Source organism: Pelophylax lessonae (assembly GCF_965119305.1).
Source record: "Pelophylax lessonae genome assembly, chromosome: 3".
Classification (NCBI taxonomy): domain Eukaryota; kingdom Metazoa; phylum Chordata; class Amphibia; order Anura; family Ranidae; genus Pelophylax; species Pelophylax lessonae.
Genome location: NC_138770.1, coordinates 337,506,309 through 337,523,707, shown reverse-complemented (window position 1 = coordinate 337,523,707; position 17,399 = coordinate 337,506,309). Strand labels below are relative to the sequence as shown.

The window sequence follows — 17,399 nt, the reverse complement described above, 5'->3', positions numbered from 1 at the left end:
GTAGAAAGAGCCCATTGAATTCCTGCAAAACCACCAGCCCCTGGAGCCCCTGCAAGACCTTTACTTGCACGATTTTTGAATTGTAAAGATCGGGATCTTATACTACGGAAAGCAAGACAAAAGGGCATCATTCAATATGAAAAGGCACAAGTGTTTTTTTTCCCTGATTTTTCAATAGATCTACAAAAATTGAGAGCTACCTTCTTTAAAGTTAAAAAAAAATTAAGAGAACGACACATTATCTATTCTATGGCATACCCTGTGAGGATGAGGGTGGAGGAAGACAGGAAAATATATTTCTTCAATACTCCGGTGAGTGTACAAGAATGGCTTTGCTCGTAAGGAACTATAAAGTGAAGGGAAAGAAGAATCTTGCCATTTTCCTTTGTTTTTCCTTGTAAAAAAAAAACTCTCTTTTTTTTTTCTGGTGAAGGATAGAAGAAAAAAAAAAGAAAAATAAAAGAAGCATGTAGATGATGGAATGACGAGGTGGGGGGAGGGAAGGGACTAGGAGTCAAGGAACTATGGTTGTTTTGGTTTGTTTTTTCGTTTTTTTTTGGTGCGTTTTTTTTGTTTTTTTGCGGGGTTCCTCTCCCCCTCCCTCCCTCCTCCCACCACTGGTAATGCTTTGAGAAATTTCTTTTCTTTTTTTTTTTTTTTGATGGCTTAGCAAAAATCTTTTTTATATTATTCCTTAGAAAAAACGTAAACATTTTCTGAGAATAAGGTGGGAGCTTGAGTGGAGGCCGCAGCTATATTGTCCTTGCATGCAAATGATTGTATGCTCGGGCAATGTCCCATTGTTTTTTTGGAGCAAGGCCTATTGGTCGAAATTTTGCTATATGTGCATGATGATTTTTCTTTTTAAAAATTTTTTTTTTTTGGTAATTTTGTTTGTAATCTTTTTTTCCTTTTCATATTTTTTCTTGTTACTTTTGAAGATCGCTGTGTCCTGGTGTGCCCAACTAACCTCAATAATTATATTGGTATAAAATATAAGGAGTACATTGCTAGGGGGTATTATTATGATATTGCTAGGGGGTATTATTATGATAAATGTCATAGATAGACGGTTAGATATATGGGATCTCTTTTGGGAAGTAAACCTACAGCTATACAGTGGGTACGGAAAGTATTCAGACCCCCTTAAATTTTTCACTCTTTGTTATATTGCAGCCATTTGCTAAAATCATTTAAGTTCGTTCTTCTTCCTCATGAATGTACACATAGCACCCCATACTGACAGAAAAACACAGAATTGTTGACATTGTTGCAGATTTATTAAAAAAGAAAAACTGAAATATCACGTGGTCCTAAGTATTCAGACCCTTTGCTGTGACACTCATATATTTAACTCAGGTGCTTTCCATTTCTTCTGATCATCCTTGAGATGGTTCTACACCTTCATTTGAGTCCAGCTGTGTTTGATTATACTGATTGGACTTGATTAGGAAAGCCACACACCTGTCTATATAAGACCTTCCAGATCACAATGCATGTCAGAGCAAATGAGAATCATGAGGTCAAAGGAACTGCCTGAAGAGCTCAGAGACAGAATTGTGGCAAGGCACAGATCTGGCCAAGGTTACAAAAAGATTTCTGCTGCACTTAAGGTTCCTAAGAGCACAGTGGCCTCCATAATCCTCAAATGGAAGACGTTTGGGACGACCAGAACCCTTCCTAGAGCTGGCCGTCCGGCCAAACTGAGCTATCGGGGGAGAAGAGCCTTGGTGAGAGAGGTAAAGAAGAACCCAAAGATCACTGTGGCTGAGCTCCAGAGATGCAGTCAGGAGATGGGAGAAAGTTGTAGAAAGTCAACCATCACTGCAGCCCTCCACCAGTCGGGGCTTTATGGCAGAGTGGCCCGACAGAAGCCTCTCCTCAGTATAAGACACATGAAAGCCCGCATGGAGTTTGCTAAAAAACACCTGAAGGACTCCAAGATGGTGAGAAATAAGATTCTCTGGTCTGATGAGACCAAAATAGAACTTTTTGGCCTTAAGTCTAAGCGGTATGTGTGGAGAAAACCAGGCACTGCTCATCACCTGTCCAATACAGTCCCAACAGTGAAGCATGGTGGTGGCAGCTTCATGCTGTGGGGGTGTTTTTCAGCTGCAGGGACAGGACGACTGGTTGCAATCGAGGGAAAGATGAATGCGGCCAAGTACAGGGATATTCTGTACAAAAACCTTCTCCAGAGTGCTCTGGACCTCAGACTGGACCGAAGGTTTACCTTCCAACAAGACAATGACCCTAAGCCCACAGCTAAAATAACGAAGGAGTGGCTTCACAACAACTCCGTGACTGTTCTTGAATGGCCCAGCCAGAGCCCTGACTTAAACCCAATTGAGCATCTCTGGAGAGACCTAAAAATGGCTGTCCACCAACGTTTACCATCCAACCTGACAGTACTGGAGAGGATCTGCAAGGAGGAATGGCAGAGGATCCCCAAATCCAGGTGTGAAAGACTTGTTGCATCTTTCCCAAAAAGACTCCTGGCTGTATTAGATCAAAAGGGGGCTTCTACTAAATACTGAGCAAAGGGTCTGAATACTTAGGACCATGTGATATTTCAGTTTTTCTTTTTTAATAAATCTGCAACAATGTCAACAATTCTGTGTTTTTCTGTCAGTATGGGGTGCTATGTGTACATTCATGAGGAAGAAGAATGAACTTAAATGATTTTAGCAAATGGCTGCAATATAACAAAGAGTGAAAAATTTAAGGGGGTCTGAATACTTTCCGTACCCACTGTATATAGAAAAAAAACTCTAAGATGACTACACAATGTAAGTTCCTATCATGGAATGTTAGGGGTCTAGGGACTCCCCAGAAGAGATCCCAGGTAATTACAAACTAAAGCACAAATTATATGCCTGCAAGAGACACATATGATCCCAGATACAACAAACCAATTGTGTAAACCCTGGATCCAATGGTCAATACACTCAAGCTATTCAACATATGCAAGGGGGGTGTCACTGCTTATCCATAGGTCGGTACCATGGAAGTGCTTTCAAAAAAAGGTAGATCCTGAAGGGCAATATGTATTTGTACGATATACCATTTGTTATTTTAGGTATACAGTGGGTACGGAAAGTATTCAGACCCCCTTAAATTTTTCACTCTTTGTTATATTGCAGCCATTTGCTAAAATCATTTAAGTTCATTCTTCTTCCTCATGAATGTACACATAGCACCCCATACTGACGGAAAAACACAGAATTGTTGACATTGTTGCAGATTTATTAAAAAAGAAAAACTGTCACATGGTCCTAAGTATTCAGACCCTTTGCTCAGTATTTAGTAGAAGCCCTTTTTTGATCTAATACAGCCAGGAGTCTTTTTGGGAAAGATGTAACAAGTCTTTCACACCTGGATTTGGGGATCCTCTGCCATTCCTCCTTGCAGATCCTCTCCAGTTCTGTCAGGTTGGATGGTAAACGTTGGTGGACAGCCATTTTTAGGTCTCTCCAGAGATGCTCAATTGGGTTTAAGTCAGGGCTCTGGCTGGGCCATTCAAGAACAGTCACGGAGTTGTTGTGAAGCCACTCCTTCGTTATTTTAGCTGTGTGCTTAGGGTCATTGTCTTGTTGGAAGGTAAACCTTCGGCCCAGTCTGAGGTCCAGAGCACTCTGGAGAAGGTTTTCGTCCAGGATATCCCTGTACTTGGCCGCATTCATCTTTCCCTCGATTGCAACCAGTCGTCCTGTCCCTGCAGCTGAAAAACACCCCCACAGCATGATGCTGCCACCACCATGCTTCACTGTTGGGACTGTATTGGACAGATGATGAGCAGTGCCTGGTTTTCTCCACACATACCGCTTAGAATTAAGGCCAAAAAGTTCTATTTTGGTCTCATCAGACCAGAGAATCTTTTTTCTCACCATCTTGGAGTCCTTCAGGTGTTTTTTAGCAAACTCCATGCGGGCTTTCATGTGTCTTACACTGAGGAGAGGCTTCCGTCGGGCCACTCTGCCATAAAGCCCCGACTGGTGGAGGGCTGCAGTGATGGTTGACTTTCTACAACTTTCTCCCATCACCTGACTGCATCTCTGGAGCTCAGCCACAGTGATCTTTGGGTTCTTCTTTACCTCTCTCACCAAGGCTCTTCTCCCCCGATAGCTCAGTTTGGCCGGACGTCCAGCTCTAGGAAGGGTTCTGGTCGTCCCAAACGTCTTCCATTTGAGGATTATGGAGGCCACTGTGCTCTTAGGAACCTTAAGTGCAGCAGAAATCTTTTTGTAACCTTGGCCAGATCTGTGCCTTGCCACAATTCTGTCTCTGAGCTCTTTAGGCAGTTCCTTTGACCTCATGATTCTCATTTGCTCTGACATGCATTGTGATCTGGAAGGTCTTATATAGACAGGTGTGTGGCTTTCCTAATCAAGTCCAATCAGTATAATCAAACACAGCTGGACTCAAATGAAGGTGTAGAACCATCTCAAGGATGATCAGAAGAAATGGAAAGCACCTGAGTTAAATATATGAGTGTCACAGCAAAGGGTCTGAATACTTAGGACCATGTCATATTTCAGTTTTTCTTTTTTAACCGCTTGCCGACCGCCGCAAGTAGATTTACTGCGGCGGTCAGCCCCGGCCAGGCAGAGTGACGTTAATTAACGTCACTAGCCTGGGAGGGTCTGGGGAGCGAGCGCGTGCCCGCGGAGGCGCGCTCCCGCGCGGTCACGGACCCCCCCCCCCCCGCGTGTGACTGGCGGACCCGATGTCCGCCGGTCACTCCGCGATCGTCGGGGGAGAGGGAGAAAGTCAGGTGGCTTGTGTAAACAAGCCACCTGTCATTCTCCTCGGTGTAAAAACACTGATCAGACGGATCTACTATGTAGATCTGTTGATCAGTGTCCTTACAGCTCAAGCCACAGCCAATCACAGTAGAAAGCACGCCCCTAGGGACACACACAGCCCCTCCCTCCCAAATAAAGTTAACCCCTTCACTACCAGTGTATTTTTACAGTAACAGTGCATATGTATAGCACTGATTACTGTAGAAATGTCACTGGTAACCCCAAAAGTGTCAAAAATGTCAGTCAAGGGTCCGATCTGTCCGCCGCAATGTCGCAGTACCGCAAAAAAAAAAAAAAATCGCAGATCACCGCCATTACGCGTTAAAAAAAAAAACAACAAAAATGACAAAAATCTTTCCCTTTGTTAGTAAACGCGATAACTTTTGCGCAAACCAATAAAAATACGCTTTTTGCGATTTTTTTTACCAAACATAGGTAGGATAAAACAAATTGGCCGAAAATGTTAAAAAATTTTGATTTTTACATTTTTTTGGGGGGGAATTTCATATAAAAAAATGTGAAAAATATTGTTATTTTTGCAAAATTTACGCTCTTTTTTTGTTTATAGCGCAAAAAGTAAAAAGCGCACAGGTGATCAAATACCACCAAAAGAAAGCTCTGTTTGTGGGAAAAAAAGGACGTCAAATTTGTTTAGGTACAGCGTCGCATGACCGCGCAATTGTCCGTTAAAATCACGCAGTGCCGAATCGCAAAATACCCCCTGGTCGTTTAGCAGCCAAATCCTCCGGGGCTTAAGTGGTTAATAAATCTGCAACAATGTCAACAATTCTGTGTTTTTCTGTCAGTATGGGGTGCTATGTGTACATTCATGAGGAAGAAGAATGAACTTAAATGATTTTAGCAAATGGCTGCAATATAACAAAGAGTGAAAAATTTAAGGGGGTCTGAATACTTTCCGTACCCACTGTATATAATCCACCACCTGCTACATTAAGTGTAATTAAAGAAGCTATGCTATTTGCAAGTTTATACCCAGAGGCATTAGTGCTAGGACTGGGAGACTTTAATCTTCTGTGGGACCCGCTGGTGGAAAGGCATGGACCCCCCCTAAAAAGAACTCGAAAACCATTTATGTTTCCTGAGTTAGGGGAAGAATTTGGATGGAGAGATTTGTGGCGAATGCTTAATTCCCAGACCAGGGCTTATTCCTGGGCCATGCCAGGAAGGGGATGTCTGTCAAGAATAGATCTGGAGCTGGGAAATGATAAAATTATTTCTAGAGTTGTCTCTGTTGAATATTTGATTAGAGGAGTGTCTGGTCACTCGCCACTCCTGGTAAATATAGCAACAGGAATTGAGGGAATGAAGCAAAACTGGAAATTTCAGCCATATTGGTTATCACAGATTGGAACACATGATCGTATACCTGAACAATTGCAGATATTTTTAGAAACACATGGATCCCAAAGAGATTTGATCTTTTGGGATACCTTGAAAGCATATCTACGGGGGGCACTTAGATCAACAATATCGTATATTAAAAGAGCCACCAGACAGGAAACGGAAGACCTAGAAGAGCAATGTAGAGATACAGAAGCTGCGTTTTTGAAAACACCAACTAAAATAAATTGGGAAAAATGGGAAATTACAGTAAGAAAATATACTACACATATAGCAGCAATAGCTAAATACAAACAATTTGAATATCAACAGAAGTACTTTGAACAAGGGAATACTTCAAGTCACCTTTTAGCGCATATGGCTAAGCAACAAAGTACAAGTTTAGTTATAACTAATATACAGCGCCCTGCATTTCCTTGGCATTGCTGTAACACTGTGAACACACTAACTTTAGCTGAAACTGTGTTACCCCAGTTGTAATTTGACCAATATACTGTAACTGGAGAAAGATTAATGCCCGCTCCTGCTTGGGGATAAAGCATCATTTCAGGCAGTCATGATGGAGGTGCAGGTGGACTGGTATGGGTGGCACAGTCAGATGCACAAAATGCAGCACTTACTTATTAGGCCCAAGCCACAGTCATAATGGAGGAGGTGCAGGCGGACTGGTATGGATGGCACAGACAGTCAGATTGCAGCACTTACTCTTTTAGGCCCAAGCCACAGTCATGAGGTGCAGGCGGACTGGTATGGATGGCACAGATCTGATGCACAAATGCGGCACTTACTCTTGGAGAAAGAACATTAAATGGGTGCTCTTGCTTGCCGGAATAAAGCAGTTCAGGCAGTCATGAAGGTGCAGCTGGACACTGTGATATGGATGGCACAATTAATTGCACAAAATGCGGCGCTTACTAATCTTAGGCCGAACCTAAAGTCCCACAAACAGGCAGAAAAGAGTTAACAGAAAGGCGCCACTCAGTGGATTGGATGCTTAATAATTTTATAGACATATTTTACATTGGTGTAAGCGTATAGGACTGGTAGGTGTTCTTCCGGGTCCGCAGTTTGCCCTTACTGTCACTGGCCAGCAGCAGCCGAGGAGATGCACCAATCAGGCAGCGGGGAGGGCCGGCCGCGGTTTGCCCTGAGACTGACTGGCCAGCAGCAGCCAGGAGATTACAACCAATCACGCAGCGGAGGCGCATAGTCACTGGAGGGCGGGCCGGCCGGATGAACGTGATGACGCGGAAGGGGACAACAACTGAATCGGGGGGAAAGGCATAAATCAGCCGATACTGATGCCAAGGCACCACCAACGCGTCCGAGGCGTCCGCCAGAGGGTCACGCGTTCGTGCCACGAACCTTCCCACCTTGTTGATGAGACAGGACGCGAACAGATCCACGTCCGGGGATCCCCACCTCGCACACAGCATCTTAAACACCTCCGGGTGGAGGGACCATTCCCCTTGGTCCAGGGTCTGGCGACTCAGATAGTCCACCTGCCAGTTCTCCACACCTGGAATGTGAACTGCCGAAATTGCTGGGACCTGCGTCTCGGCCCAGGATAGAATCTCGGCCACTTCTTTGGCCGCCCGGGCACTCCTGGTGCCCCCTTGGTGATTGATGTAAGCCACCGCAGTTGCGTTGTCCGTCTGTACACGCACTGGGCAGCCCAGAAATCGATCCGACCAACGGAGCAAACAGAGCCTGATTGCCCGCAGTTCCAAGACATTTATCGGCAGGGAGGATTCCCCCTCCGACCAAGTGCCCTGGGCAGACAACTTGCCCAGAACTCCACCCCAGCCTGACAGGCTGGCGTCCGTGGTGACCACAGTCCAAAGCAACGGACGAAAGGACTTGCCTTCCTTCAGAGCCGGAGACTGGAGCCACCACAGGAGGTCCGATCTGTCTTGGGGGCTCAAAGAAATCCTCCTTTCCAAAAAGTGAGGATGTCTGTCCCACCGGACCAGAATCTCTGCTTGAAGAGATCTCGTGTGAAACTGTGCAAATGGGATCGCCTCGAAAGCCGACACCATCAAGCCTAGGGACCGCATGCGGAAAACTCGTTGTCCCTGAGGGACCTGACCTCATCCTGCAGGATCCGGAGCTTGTCCTCCAGAGAAAGACCTTCACCTGAGCGGAGTCCAGAATCATCCCCAGGTAAGGGAGGCGAACAGAAGGGGACAAAGTCGACTTCTGAAAATTGATGGTCCACCCGAACTCCTGGAGCGTCTGAACCGTGATCGACAGATCGCGCAACAGAGTGGTACTGGAGCTTGACCTTAATAGGAGATCGTCCAGGTAACTGAGGATGGCAATCCCCTGTACCCGGCAACAAGGCTAGAACAGGAGCCAACACTTTGGTATAAACCCTTGGAGCCGAAGCGAGGCCGAAAGGCAATGCCACGAACTGATAGTGCTCCTCCGCTATTGCGAATCGGAGGTACCTCTGATGACCCTCGTAAATAGGGATGTGTAGATACGCATCCTTGAGTTCAATGGAAGCCAGGAAATCCCCTGGACTCAGGGATGCCACCACCGACCGGAGGGACTCCATTCGGAACTTCTGAACCCGCACAAAGCGGTTTAGAAACTAAGTCCAGATTCGAACGCACCTTACCCTCCTTTCTGGGCACTGTGAACAGATTTGAGTAAAAACCCCAAAACCTTTCCCGCTGTGGAACCGGGACCACCACCCCTTGGGCGAGGAGATCCTGAACCACCCGATGGAGATCTCGGAAACGATCGGGGGTTAAAAGAAAATTTGAGGGAAAGAATCTGTCTGCGGGGCGAGATCGAAATTCGATCTTGTACCCTGAACGATTGAGTTCTTGAACCCACCTGTCCCAAATCTTGGACAGCCAAGGCTCGGGAAAACAACGCAGACGTCCCCCCACCTCTGAAACGGGTGAGGGCGCCCCTTCAGGACGAGGCCGACTGAGCCGCTGTGCCAGTGTGGGCGGCTTTTGACTTGCCCATCCAAGGCTTCTTCTGGCCACTAGGGGCCTTGAAGGACTTACCCTTGTCATGGGCCTTGAAGGCACGAAAGGACCCCTGGTTAGGTTTAAAGGAGGGACCCCGCTTGCCGCGGAATGATTTTCCCCTGGGCACCTGGGGCAACAGAGTGCTCTTGCCCCCAGTGATCCCCTTGACTAGTTCATCCGGAGAGTCCCCAAAAAGACAACTCCCCGCATAAGGGATGTCAGACACTGTCTTCTTGGAAGACTGGTCGGCCGACCAGCTCTTTAACCAAACGATGCGATGAATCGCAACTGCGACTGCTGAAAGTCGTGCGACTAAAGGGGCCTCATCTAAGGCCACGTCACGCAGGTATAAAATAGCCTGGCCCATTTGATCCACCATCTCCAGAGCAGCAGGAGAGGCAGAGTCAGCAATTAGAGTGCGCTTAAGCGCCTTAGCCCGCTCCACAACAGCCTGAGAGATCATTACCGAAGCGAACACGGGTTTCAGCAAGGAACCCGCTACCTGATAGATGTGGTGGGAAAGTGTTTCCACCCGCCTATCCACCGGGTCTTTAAACAACGGAGAATCCTCCGCGGGCATTAAAGTGGCCTTATTTAACCTGGACACAGTGTGGTCCACCTTAGAAACCGCAGTCCAGCGAGAATCCACCGGATCCGCAAAGGGATAACGGTACTGAAATCTCTTTGGCACCACAAAATTATGTTTTATACGGCGCCATTGATCATTCACGGTTTCGGGAAACTCCTCGGGACAAGGAAAAACCTGACCTGATTTTTGGGCTTTGCGGGTCTCAAAGGAAGACCGCCTACCCGATAGGTGGGGCACATCATCCAAATTTAAAGTGTCTTTTACAGAGCTAATAAGCGCAGACACCGCAGCGCGGTCCTGTGCTGATCCTGAGGAAGAATCCTCCTCCTCCACATCAGACTGAGAGGACTGAGACCCCTCAGGGGGTACGCTGTCCGTGGCAACCAAATCTGACTCTGAATCAGAAGACTAAGAGGGAATAGGCCTTTTCTTAGAAGCCCAGCCAGACATCAACAAATCCACTTTTGACGCTAAAGTCGCAAGTGCAGCAGTAAGTGAGACTATAGCAGAGGATTCAGGAGTACCTGAATCCTCCACCAGGTCTGGGGGGAATTTGCTATCCTGGGACTCCATAATCAAAATTTAAATGACGCTGGCCAAGTAAATCAGCGATTCCCGCGGTCCCCACCGCAAATGGAGAGCAAGTCCTGTGCTACAGGAAACTGCAAAAAATGAATGCTAGCAGGAATGCAGGCCAGGAAATACAGTAAAAGCCCCCCACAGTGTGCTATACTTGCCCCACGCTGCTGAACGATCTGAAGAGAAGAAAGAGGGAGTGACCGGACGCCCCTAGAGGCAGAAAACAGCCCTGAGCCACAAAAAATGGTTGCTAATACAAGTCTATGGGAAAAGCTCTGGGAAAATGGCCGCTGTCCACACAAGGACAATTTGCCCACACTAAAGATGGTGCCCGATAGGCGCCAAAAGCATAGTAGAAAATGGCTGCTGCCCTCACTATGAGGCCAAACAGCCTGCCCACACCTAAAATGCCGGCCGCGCGGTTTTGTGCCAAAAGCGGCCCCCACAGACTATGTAAAGTTCCCTAAATAGATGCACAAGCACCCCAGGGACATAGTAGACCCCCGCAACCCCCCATACAGTGGTGGAACCGCCGCAGCGCCCCCGCAGGGACCGGGAAGGGACACACAGGGACTGCACCTACAGACATGAGGGGGACATCACAGAACCCACACCGAACTGCCATCCCCATAAAACAGAGGGCCCACATACACACCCCGACAGGCATGGTCAGAGACAGAGGGGTGTCATGGTACTCACCGGTCCAGCAAAAACATGGGCACCGCTCTGCGACAGGAAGCCTCCCACCCTGAGTGGGGGTGCCGTCAGCCGAAGGGGACGCTAGCAACACACGGACGTACTGCAGTTGAGACATCCCAGCGAAGATAGCAACTTCGTAGGCTCGACCCTGAGGACAGGGACATAGTCGTTTGCGAGGCCTGAGCGTACCAATAACCTGCTAACGCTCAATGGCAGGCTGGGATTCCGTAAGGCTCTAGGATAACCAGTGCGATTCCCAGCTCCGCAAACGCTGTAGTCTTCTGAAGTCCGACTAACTAAGCGCAGGAACAAATAAAAAGCTATCTTTTAAAAGAAAAAATACTTTTCTAGAGAGAAAACAGAAAAGAAGAAAAAGGCTGAGACCGCAGCCCCAGCCAGGGAAAAGCCAGCCTACTCCTAAGCTAGGCAGCAGAAAACTGAATTGAGAATGAGGCTAGCTGGGGGTATTGACCAAAGGGACAGCCCCCTGTAGGTGTGTCTATACAAAGTTTTTGTGAATATTCTAACAAAATCTTCTGCCTAGCTTACTCCTGTGGAGAAGGCCAATACCCAGACGTGCAGATTGTATGAGTGGGCAGCGACTGTCAGAGGACGTAAGAGAAATACTGCTTTTAACTTGTAAGCAACATATGTCAGAAAAAAGGCTTAAGCTCCAAGGGGTTAAAGGGGGCTAAATACAAATGCACGCCACACTTTTCAGATATTTATTTGTAAAACATTTTGAAGCCCACTTATCAATTTTCTTCCACTTTATAATCATGTGCCACTTTGTGTTAGCCTATCACATAAAATCCAAAAAAAATACATTTACGTTTTTGGTTGCAACATGACAAAATATGGAAAATTATAAGGGCTATGAATACTTTATCGAGGCACCGTATGTTAAATTTCACAAGCACAGAAAAAGGAAACGGTATACTCTCCTACACCCAATTTTTTTTTTTTTAGCATTTCCTAATTTAGAGTGGTACTAACTACCAGTCACATAGAAAACATTAAAAAAATATAAAGTCACTTGTGCTGACAGAGCTGAAAGCATTATTTTAAAATATATAGTGTACATTGTTAAAATATTGGTCTGCCTGATAGACGTACTATATCCAGGAATGGCAATACCCTAAATGAGCTTGTCTAGAGATAAAATAAATGAACCACTGAAGACAGCATGGGCGAGAGGTACACACCTTGCTAGGCAATACCCAAATCTTCTTATGCTACATGTAAGACTCCTAAACAACTTTAGAAAAAAATCAGACATTTTGTAACCAGTGGAGATTACACTAGCAACCAATTACGCTGGCATAAAAGCCAAATGGAGATCACCTGTCAGATGTTCTGTTAATCATGTTCATCATCAGTACCTTAGTTCCAGAGGCCTTTATCTTTTCTACATAATCCCAAACAGTCTGTGGCGAAATTCTTCCACCCACTTGAATACTGTCAGGGAGGTCCTATGTGGGATGCAAATTTTAAAATGAGTTTTCAAAATCAATTAGCACAATCAAAAGAGAGAATATATAAAAATCGGTACATTGCAGGTTAGATATAATGCAATTTATTTAAGTCTAAGACAGGGTTCTTTTTGTACACTTCAGTAATAAAATACCAGACATTTTTCATGCTTAGCAAAGCAAGCCAAGTTTTTGGGTGTCATTACTATATTATTAAAATAAATCTATATTTTCTTTTTTGGGCGAATATTTGAATGTAAACAAAGCAATGCTTCTTATCAATGTGGTAAGATTTTTTTAATAAAAGTATTAATGTTTACAGTTTGTATACATACATATATATATATATATATATATATATATATATATATAAAACACTCAAACACTCTATATTATCATAAGTATTGGGACACCTGCCTTTACACCCACATGAACATTAATGACATCCCAGTTTTGGTCCGTAGGGTTCAATATTGACTTGGCCCACCCTTTGCAGCTATAACAGCTTCAACTCTTCTGGGAAGGCTGTCCACAAGGTTTAGAAATGTGTCTATAGTAATGTTTGACCATTCTTCCAGAAGCGCATTTGTGAGGTCAGGCACTGATGTGGATGGGAAGGCCTGGCTTGCAGTCTCTGCTCTAACTTATCCCAAAGGTGTTCTCTTGGGTTGAAGTCTGGACTCTGTGCAGGCCAGTCAATTCCTCCACCCCAAACTCGCTCATCCATGTCTTTATGGACCTTCTCCCACCCTACTCTAAGCCAACCTAATGCCATGCACTGTCAGTCAAAAGGAAGGTGGACCTGATGGGCAACTAGTCTCTTAGTTCTCCATCAGGCACCACCCACTCCACTACAAAACTCCTTGACCATGCACTTTCCTGTTTGACAGATACAGTGGCCAGAGAGGGAGGTCTGTAATGCTGAGCTGCATCGAGAATTCTAAACAGAATCTATCACATGTAAAGCCACCATGAATATAAGAGAGTGAGAAGGGTTAAGTGCCTGTGACTACTGTTGCACATTTTGAACACAGGAGAGAAGACACATCAGATCGGTGCTGCAGCCACCTAGGTAAGTATGAATGTTTTTTTTTGTTTTTTAAATCCTGCATTCCTCCTATAAGAAAAAAATATTTCTGCAAGTAGACAGAAAAAAAAGGAAGGACACAACAATTTGACATTTGTAATCACTGCACATCTGAACACTTGCACTTCCCTAACTATACAAACTCTTAACAGTATGTCACATCCCAGGGAAGAGTAGTAAATTCTCCATTACAATGAACAAAGTATTCAGGCCCTGGGACATAACTACTATATGCTACAGAAAACAATATCAGTTTGCAGAAAAATGGTGGGAACACTCAGTTTCATTGTTGATCTTTTCAAAGGAAGCAAAGGTGGTGAAGCAGAGATTTATTTTGCACAGTATGCAATTAGGATGATAATAACAGATGAATAAGCAATATGTGTTTAAATATTGAAGAACATTATATAATTACCTCAGATAAATGGTCTAATGATCCAGATACAGGGTATGCCTTGATAATAAATTTTGCCACAGAAGGCATATTAAGAAATCCTTTCCAAATATAGGTCAAACGGGACAAAAATGTAGATTCATCTTCAGCTGCTTCAGTAATATTAAAAGGCTCCGAACTACAACAAAAGTCATAGATAAAAATAATAGCTTTTTGGGAACCATTTTTAAAAAGGTTCACTGATAACTGACATGCACTTTGCATCTTGAGAGTTAATATATATCCATACCTTCTTTATAAATTCCTCTAAAATACACAAACTTAAAAGGATATGCTGATGTCAATAACATTTACCAAGCGGTGAATCATACTCTGTTTTTGTTAAGAACACTGACACCAACCTTTGTGCTGCTCAAACCAAAACAATTATTTCCAGGGAACTGATCTCTGAATTGAAAGTTTCATAGGTTACTGACAGATGTTTCCCCTTGCAGAGACTTGCTGTTAATGGCCTTGTTTCTGTGCTTGTTTATAATGCACACATTTCTGATAAATTTTAATTACAAAACAGAATCCTGTCCTGTCTACTTAATTTAAGGAAAAAACACGAATAGCTTCCAGATTTCAAAAAGTGATGGAATACAAATATGTATTAACCTTTTTAGAATTTTAAACATAGGACATACAACCCCAATTTCAAAAAAAATATGGACACTGTGTAAAAGCAAAATACAAACAGAATACAATGATTTGCAAACCTTATAAATCCATATTTTATTCAAAATGGAAACTAGAAAACATTAAAATGTTTAAACTGAGAAAAATGGGATTTTTGACTTACCATAAAATCCATTTCTCTGATGTTCATTGACGGACACAGCTCCTGATCTTCTTAACCATTGGGTTATACTGCCCCCTATAGAAATAGGACACTAGGCAGAAAAAAAAAAAAAAAAGTCTGGCTATGCCTATGAGCAGTCCCATGGGGTATACTTCCTCTCCCTGCTATAGGTACTCAGTTTTGTTACAAGCAGTGTCGGAAAAATTACAACACCATAGAGGGGTGGGTGCTGTGTCCATCAATGAACATCAGAGAAATGGAATTTACAGAAAGTCAAAAATCCCTTTTTCTCTTTCATTCATGGACAGACACAGCTCCTGATCTTCTTAACCATTGGGGCGTTCCAAAGCAGTGTTAAACATGAGGGGTGGGAACAGTGAAAAATAAATTCCCAAGGCTAACTAAAGCCAACCAGGTAAACAGAAAAACAGGAGTGTAATGATATCCTGCACTGGACTTACGAAAAGCTGTAGCAAGCGGCTATGTTGCTCAGTCATTATAGGTCAGCCGTGACAGTCTTGCAGAACAGTTATAAACGCAGCGATATTACCTCCCTCCCCACCTCATTTAATTCATGGAATGCATAGGTTTTACACTTCAAAAGAGTCGTTATCTCCTGGCAGGATGTCTGTTTCTTCTGTCCAGGCCTATCGTAAAACTTTGAAATAAATAAAAGGAGGTTGTAACGGCGCTACCTTAAAGTGAGTGAGTGCTTTTGTAAGTGCCAACTTAAAATAAAGTGCCAATAAAGTAAAATTGTACCATATAAATCCTTGGTTCAAAGTAAAGTGCACTAGTGGCTTGTGGTGTGACAAAGTTAACTGATTGTTTATCCTGGACCCATAGGGTGCAACTTTATAAAGTGCAAGTGCTGTGCTGCATATACTCAATGAGTATGAAACAATGAGTTCCCAAGGTGCGTTTAATTCTTGATAGCCATTAGTAACTTCAGCAAATTATATTAAATACATAAATAAACCAGTGATTATATATTAAATGCATAAAAAACAGTGAACATAAATTATATCCGTGCTGTGCGTGGCGTTTTTATTGCCACTTTAGTGAAAAGTAACAAGTTATATGGAAGAAAGAAATAAATGAAATAAAGAATGGGGTTGCAATTCTTCCGTACATCCACTAGATGTCGCCCCTAAGTTTACGACCTGTACTTGCGCAGCTCCAGCAGACGTCCTCTGACGAAACGCGTAGGGCGGAGTCGTAACGTCATTACGTCACTTCCGGTTTCGGAGCCTGGGCCGTAGAACGCGGAAGCTTCCCGGCGGTCACCGCTGATCCTAGGCAGCCTCAAACGTGAATTTTCTGCTCTCTTTTCCACGCTACAGATATACACTGCATCATGGGGCCTTTCTCTTCCAATTTGAGGTACTAAAAGCCAAGTTGGGTTCCCTGGAGGACCCCGGAAGCAACCGGCCATTCTTCCTCAAGTACAGGTCGTATACTTAGGGGCGACATCTAGTGGATGTACGGAAGAATTGCAACCCAATTCTTTATTTCATTTATTTCTTTCTTCCATATAACTTGTTACTTTTCACTAAAGTGGCAATAAAAATGCCACGCACAGCACGGATATAATTTATGTTCACTGTTTTTTATGCATTTAATATATAATCACTGGTTTATTTATGTATTTAATATAATTTGCTGAAGTTACTAACGGCTATCACGAATTAAACGCACCTTGGGAACTCATTGTTTCATACTCATTGAGTATATGCAGCACAGCACTTGCACTTTATAAAGTTGCACCCTATGGGTCCAGGATAAACAATCAGTTAACTTTGTCACACGACAAGCCACTAGTGCACTTTACTTTGAACCAACGATTTATATGGTACAATTTTACTTTATTGGCACTTTATTTTAAGTTGGCACTTACAAAAGCACTTACTCACGACTATATACTGCGGCGGTCAGCCCCGGCCAGGCAGAGTGACGTATCGGTACGTCACTCGCCTGTCACTGACTTGCGAGCCTATCGCGGGCGGGCGCGCGCCCGCCGAGGCGCGCGCCCGCCGCGGCTCGTTCACAGGCAAGTCAGTGCGTGTGACCGGCGGACTCGATGTCCGCCAGTCACACTGCGATCGCTCCTGTGAAGGGAGAAAGACAGAGCAGCTTGTGTAAACAAGCTGCCTGTCAGTTCTCCCTGTGTAAAAGTGAAGATCTGACCGTTCTACTATGTAGAACGGTTGATCTTTGCTTTTACACCAATAGGAATGTCCCTACACAGTTAGAATCACGCCCCTAGGACACACTTAACCCCTCCCTGTCCAATAAAGTTAACCCCTTCCCTGCCAGTGTCATTTTTGCAGTAACAGTGCATATGTATAGCACTGATTACTGCAGTAATGTCACTGGTAACCCCAAAAGTGTCAAAAATGTCAGTCAAGGGTCCGATCTGTCCGCCGCAATGTCGCAGTACCGAAAAAAAAATCGCAGATCGCCGCCATTACGCGTTAAAAAAAAAAAACACCAAAAATGACAAAAATCTTTCCCTTTGTTAGTAAACGCGATAACTTTTGCGCAAACCAATCAAAATACGCTTTTTGCGATTTTTTTTACCAAA

General features: G+C 44.2%; 1 protein-coding gene across 1 annotated transcript in view; it reads right to left on the bottom strand.

Annotated features, from left to right (window-relative positions):
* Positions 1 to 17,399, bottom strand: part of PHF3 (PHD finger protein 3) — a 279,560-nt gene that overhangs the window by 49,850 nt on the left and 212,311 nt on the right. Inside the window, exons 13-14 of the mRNA XM_082249659.1 lie at positions 13,996 to 14,152; positions 12,404 to 12,493 (exon numbers count right to left, since the gene is read on the bottom strand). Of these exons, the coding sequence (XP_082105785.1) occupies positions 12,404 to 12,493; positions 13,996 to 14,152 (247 nt within the window). The remainder of the gene's footprint in view (positions 1 to 12,403; positions 12,494 to 13,995; positions 14,153 to 17,399) is intronic.